The 7,053-nt window shown below is 31.5% G+C and overlaps 1 protein-coding gene across 1 annotated transcript; it reads right to left on the bottom strand.

Moving 5' to 3' along the window:
- Positions 1-1,292: 1,292 nt before the first annotated feature.
- LOC146999557 (THAP domain-containing protein 6-like) lies at positions 1,293-5,588 on the bottom strand. The gene is made up of 3 exons (XM_085807083.1): positions 5,053-5,588; positions 3,318-3,528; positions 1,293-1,429 (listed from the first exon to the last, which is right to left on the bottom strand). The coding sequence occupies exons 1-3, from the start codon at positions 5,121-5,123 to the stop codon at positions 1,319-1,321; spliced, it is 393 nt and encodes a 130-aa protein (XP_085663209.1). The 5' UTR covers positions 5,124-5,588; the 3' UTR covers positions 1,293-1,318.
- Positions 5,589-7,053: the final 1,465 nt, after the last annotated feature.

Raw genomic sequence — 7,053 nt, forward strand, 5'->3', positions numbered from 1 at the left:
ACCTGTTTTTCTGTTGCTAAGTACTAGAGGTGTTTTCTCTCTTCCAGAAAGGTTTTCAATGTAAAACTTTGCTTCGCTGAAGAATTGTAAAATAGTGGAATAATTTTCAGTGCACATTGCTTTTTTATAGGAAGCCTGGTGAATGCTTCTGGAATTTAAAATATCGAATAGCCTATTAAATAATTTGATGAATCGTATTGTGCCTGATGCATCTTGAAAGCCATGAATTTCTTTTTCTAAACAAAACTGCAGAGCATCACCTACTGAATCACTAAAAAGTTGTGCAGCTAAATTTACTTTCATTGGTTGTTTTTTCCAAAATACATGGTGCCGTTTCAATTTATTTGCCAAATGAAGGCCCTCTTCTTGTAATTTATTTAAATTAACTATGTGTTCCCACTGAATTATTTTATGTTCATAGTCAATTAGAACACCTTTGTCCCCAAAAGTATTTCTTACCAATTTTAAAGCATGGCAAGGATCCAGGAAGAAATATATGGGTTGCTGTGTTGTGGGATGGAGGAAGAAAGTTTTAAAATCATCCAATTCAAAACTGCAGCCTAGATTTTTCATCATTGAGAAATTTGAAACGGCACCATCACATGTCAGACTAACAATATTAACATTTGCTTCACTTAACCATCTTAAGCAATTAAGAATAACTGATGCACGCTGCTCTCCACTTAATCCAGCTGTAAAAAAGTAGCCTACTGGAAGCTTCCAGTTACTATTAATACAATTTACCAATAGTACAAAAACTTCTTTTGCAACAGACCTTTCGTCACCATCTAAATGTGTTCCAATATCAATATATCCAACATACTGTTCACCATTCCATTCTACATGTTGTCGAATTGCCATTTCGTCAACAATTAATGAACAAAATACTGGATATTGACTTGTTGAACTTTTTCCTTTCAAAGCTGCTAAAGCTTCTTTGCAGAATCCTGGTGATGCATCTAAACTTTCATACCATTTAGAAATGGTACGTGGATGTGTAACCCAGTGTCAAATTGCTTTCTGACGTAACAGTATGCTTTGGGTGACAAGAAATTTAAAGTTAATGCAAAAGAACGAAGTTGGGGGGAGTATTTGTTATGTTTTTTCTTAAGACGTAAATTAATTTCTTTGGAAATTTCTGGAATGTTATTCAAAAGTTCATAGTACTCATCTATAATTAAATTTTTATTTTTCAATTCGAGTAGAATATTTTTATACGAAAGCAATCGCTTTTGTAAGCGTCGTTTTGTTTGTTGCAGCCCTTTAACTTGAATTTTTGCCTTCTTGAGTTGCAAAGAAGTTTTCGTCAGTTTTACTTTCAACGTTTTTTTACAGGAGAATCTTCTGTATTACTGCATGTTTCATCAGCTATGAATTCTCTAGTTTCTGAGTTGGCAGGAGCAGGTCTCTTAAATGGAACTTTCTTAGTCTGTGGGAAAAAAAAAAAATTAGCGCTGAAATACTTACGTACATTAGAACAGCTTATTTAACATCTTATTGATCTAAATATATACAGTGAATCGTCTCTTGAGATAATTAATAATCACAGTGGAGGTGATGTTCTACATTTATGTTCTTATATTCGCAGAAGTAATGATTGCGCTAATCGCTATGACAAAGCGCTTAAAGCTAATGCCTTAACAATTTCTGTAATTTTAATATTTTTTTATTTGTAACATACATTATTCCTTTTGCAGTATAAAGAGGGAAATCTACAAATATTAAGTATTAAAAAATATATATGTTCATTTATCAGTTACACAGTAGGACATTGATTATTTGAATGCAGTTTTAAAAAATTTTTGGCCTCTCAAAAATTAAATTATTTTTTAAAATCTTTTAATAACATAGAGTTTCACACTGATTTAAAAAAAAATCTGAATCCATGCATTCAGAGAGAAATATATTAATGAAAATTAGTTGCTACAATAAATTAAAACATTTTGCTAAATACGAAGTTTTGGATTACCAATATATATCAGCCATTGAGGGACTCGTCACCAGAAATGCTTTTCAATGTTAGAGCGGGGAACTGATTTTACATCCAAGAGAATGGAGAAGACACATCTCAATTTTGAAGGAGAACACCCCGGGGAATGAATCAAAGAGTCTTCTTTTGTAAAATTAATGAATTATGATAATTTTATTTTAAAATGAAACATAAGGAAAAACCTTTTGCTATAAAATATATTTTAAATGCTTATTTTATCCACTAATTTAATCTCGTATTCTTTCGAAAAAAGTCTCTGAAGAGCACACTTCTAAGATAAAGAAAGAAGAGTAAACTTATTTTATAAAAAATTGAAAGGTAAAAGCAATTTACTGGAATAGAGAACAAACATATACTATTGAAAGTGTTTGAAACTGAGGGGGGTGGGACAGTAATGGTGATGACAGATGAAGAATCAAAATTTATGTACAGAAACTGGGATATGGCATGACAATTTCAATGCAAACAAAATAATAAATCACAGCAACCTATAGATGTAAGAACTGTGTGTGTGTGATTATGGCAAAGCCTTGAGGGCTATCTGCCTAAGGAGAGGGATGTCTTCGTGGAGGACTTTCTAAGGGAAACTGGCTCGTACGCACATTACACATGGGGAAAACCACGAAAACGCCCATGCAGCCAGCCCGTTTGTGGGATTCGAACCTCGGACTGAACTACCACTATTCAGCGACTTTACCGCTCGGCCGCTGGTGGGCACAGAGTCGTAGCTAGGGTTTTCAGCGCCCGAGGACAACTGAAGATTTCGCGCCCCCTATTGCTTGCCAAGGATGGAAAACATTTAATTCTAAAATTTCGTAACATCAGTTTGGTGCCCTTGGATTCTGTGCCCGGGGATAGATGTCCCCCCTTGCCCCCCTCTAGCTACGCCCCTGGGTGGGCAACAGATGTAAGAATAAATAAGCTTGTAATCTTGAATAGCTATCAAATGAATATTATATGTCGACTTTAATATTTAAAAGAAATTTTACAAACTTGTAACAGATTATTAATTCCTCCCTGCCCTCCAAATCTCGCAATGCACAAAGAAAGTAAAAATTAAAAATTCCTCAAAGGTTTTATTTCTGAATTTGCAAGCAGATGTGAGAAACCGAAGCACTAGCCTTACCAGTGGTAGACAGTTATTTAATTAGAAGAGGACTGTTCATAATATATCACTAAATCATATACAAACATTCTTTAATATTAATTTAGAATTTAAATAACAAAAATCAGTGATTTTGTTTGAATTCTAAATTAATACTTGATTGGTGTGTTTAAGTTAATTATGCTTTAATATTATTAAAAAATAAAACACATCCTTATATACCTTTTGAACTTTCTGCAAATAAGATGGAAATTCTTTAAAGATGCTCGGAACAACACCCTTTTTAAGCGTTACAAGGTGGCTAGCGTATCTTTTATTGAAATCCTCTTCTTTAAAATGTTCAGAACAGAGAAATGCATTTGCAGAAGGATTCCAATCTTTACGCCGTATTGCCTGAATCCATGCTTCTCTTAACGTTGGATCTTTAGGAATTCTGAAAAAGAAAAATCCATATGTTGAAGAAGTATAAAAATAAATGTTTTAAAACAATCTAAAATCCAATTTTTAGTATAGTACATGATAGATTAATATAGTACATGATGCAATACAGAAATGGCATATAAAATTACCAAATAATTTTAGTGCATAAATAAATTAAAATTTTTGATTAATTAATGCAAAGCATACACAGCTATTTGCTTATGAGACAGATGCCTTTGTGGAAGGCCCTTTTTATGGTATGTAATTCATATTCATGCAGTATGTGAGATGTTGAGTTTTAAATCTTGGCGTAAGTACAACAATTATCAATGAGCCAATGGTGAGCAATAGTAGCTTTAGGAGGGGTGAAATATAGCCCCACGACAAAAAATCATTCGAACAGCAATCTTTGGTGAAACATTCTAAATACAGTAAAGCAAACTATGTTGGTGAGTATCATAAATTTAATCATGATCTAAAACCTGTAAGAGGGAAAAAATTTTCAACATTCTGAAAATTAAGATAGTCAAATTCTTAAAGATTGATTCTTTTGAAATATGGATAATTTTACAAAATGTTTAATGCTAACTTCTCACATAATTCAACATAATTTAAACTTAACATCTCACATAGTATATGAATATGAATCAGTTACTCTAAGAAGGCCTACAAACTACAAACGCATCTGTCTCCTAAGCAAATAGCAGTGTATGTGCATTAATTATTCAACAATTTTTAATTAACATTTCTGTCAGGATGGATATTACTAAAGGGAACCCGAAGAGAGTGGTTCTTTTATATGGTACATAAAAATATTTATGGTACACAAGTGCAAGAACCAGTTATAATTATTGTACTATACCCTCAGTTATTTTGGTCATATGCAGACAAAGTACTGTTTCCACTTAACTATGATTTATTTATAGGTTTCAAATAATAATTTAATATTATAAAATCATACAAATTATATTTTAAAGTTCTAGGAAAACCGATTTATTATGAAATGTATGAACAAGGTTACATTCTTTTTTGTTATTTATTTCAAAAATTGGATTTTTTAAAATAAATAATTTAGAAATTATGAGCAAATTAACTATAACTCATATTTATATTTCGGTCATGTAAGGCAACTATAGCCACATATCTTCCCCGCATTAAATTACTGGATTCTGTAAAAGTACTAATATATAAAAAAAGGTAAAAGTTAGAAGCATAAATTTATTACCAAATAACATGCTTTGAATTTTGTCAGAAAAATGCATATATAAATGCTTAATCATTACTAGCGGGAAGTTATAATGCTTCCATATATGACTGTTTGCATATAGGTGCAGAGAAAAACATAACATTCATTTTACAGTATAAAGGTAATTAAAGAGCATTGCTCATATCCTGATAATCATTAGAATTGATACAATTATCAGCACTTGCAGCCGTTTCCTTGGATATGTTTTAAACATGCACAGCAAATTTTTATCTAACTTTGAGCAAAGTATAATTAAATAAATGATAGTATATATGTTAAAAGAGTATTTACCTGTGAAATGTAATACCGGATCCTGCTATTCTTCTATTTGTACAGCCGAAAGCAACGCAGGAATTTAACATTCTGGCAGGAATAAAAATTGCTTCTCGGAACAATATTGCAGCCGTCTACAAGATGATAGAAAATGTAGAAATAAAATGAAATGGCGGGAAAAAGTGAAGGAAAAAGCGCGCGAAGAATCCACGGTCTTTAATTTACGAAACTGGGTGTGGCTAGGTTCTGCCTCATTGGCTGAAGAGCTCGTCAATCTTTCTAAAGCCACGACTACTAAGGGCATGCTTCCCCCCCCTTTTTGGCTTCACTTGGACTGCGCGCAGGGCATCTCCATGTATTCTAACCTCCTTGCATTACATGCACAATTGCGGTTTTTTATTTTAACAACAGAAATGAACTAAACATATCAATACTCTTGATCATTGTATCAGCAATATGAGCAAGTTTCTGTGTATCATACAGATTTATTCGCATTGCGCCCAGTCTCGTATACCGCAAAAAAATAAATAAATAAAATAAAATATGAAGGTGAAGGCCCTATTCCGTTGTGCAAAATTTCCACAATTCCGCCTAAAACGTAAACAGAGTATCGAGACTTCGTAATCGATTACAAAGTGCAAAGCTATCAGCTAGTCGTCATCGATGGGGAAAGGAGACTCTTGGCCATCCGAAAAAGCGGCGACCGAATTGCTTTTCCGTGTAGTGCTAGAATGTCAAGAAAAAGTTATTTTTTATTTCGTTTGATGACTAATTACTATCATTCTTTGATAGATATCTAAAACATTATATAAAATAAAGAACTTTGAATATATCTGAATATTATTCTTGTTTTAAATTGCTAATGTTTGATCATTTTATACTGATGCGGAGTTTACACAAATAATCAAAATTTCTTGAAATTCTTATCAACAGATTTAAATAAATCATGCATGCAAGCAGTAAAATCAGATTCTTACGAAACGAAATTGAAAAATCGTCTTAAAACCTTGTGTAATTTTTCTGTCATGCGTAGCTAAATATTTCTATAAAATTGCATACAGAAGCATTTATATACATTAAGAGTGTGTTCAAGAGATTAATTCAAAAATGTATGTGCATATGCTTGTATGTACCGATGTAGGTGTTCATGTAGCATATGTATATGTGTGTACATACGTTTGTGTGTGTGTGCACAGATATACATGCATACATACATTTTTGAGTCTGGTCTCGAAAAATGTCTTGCTGAAAAAGAATGTAAACAAACCACCCAGCTCCTTAAAAAAAAAAAGTTTAGAAATTTTTTATCATAATTTTGGTTTCTACAGCAAACTTTTGTGTGTGGGTTTGTTTTAAACTCTTAGAAGAACTCAAATTTTAATATAAAGACATGAAAATGATTTACCTTTTGATAGTGTACTTGATGATTTATTAAAAACACAATTGACTCTCTTATATTTAATATTGAAAAGAAGGAGGGGGATATGAACAAAATTATAATTAAAGATAATTCTAAGGTATTTTTTATAAATATATGTGACTTCTGAATATAGAAAATAATCGCTTACAAATGACTTATGCAGGATTTGTTTTATTATCATATCCTGCCCTCATAAGCTCAAAAATAAAACTTTATACAGGAACGTCATTTTACCTCCAAATATATTTTATGGTATTGAAGTATGATAACAGATGATTATTTTTGTTAGAAAAATTATAATGTTATGAATATTTTCCTGAAGATAATTATACATTATATTCAAGCATATTTATATATTAATATATATATATATTATATTCAAGTAATAGATTACATATTTATATATTCTATTTAAAAATAAATGGCAGCACTATGTCTTGTCATTAACTTTATCAAAAGAACTTATAGGTTTAAAGCACCTAATTTCTAGTATAAGAACTGTACTTCAAATGTCCTTTTCTTTCCCCCCCCCCCTTTTTTTTTTTTTTTTTTTTTTTTTTTTTTTTGTAAGAGTTTTGCTTTATATTATTTACAGGTGT

This window comes from Stegodyphus dumicola, chromosome 1 (genome assembly GCF_044657685.1).
Source record: "Stegodyphus dumicola isolate Sdum_Otavi_A_Nest chromosome 1, ASM4465768v1".
Classification (NCBI taxonomy): Eukaryota; Metazoa; Arthropoda; class Arachnida; order Araneae; family Eresidae; genus Stegodyphus; species Stegodyphus dumicola.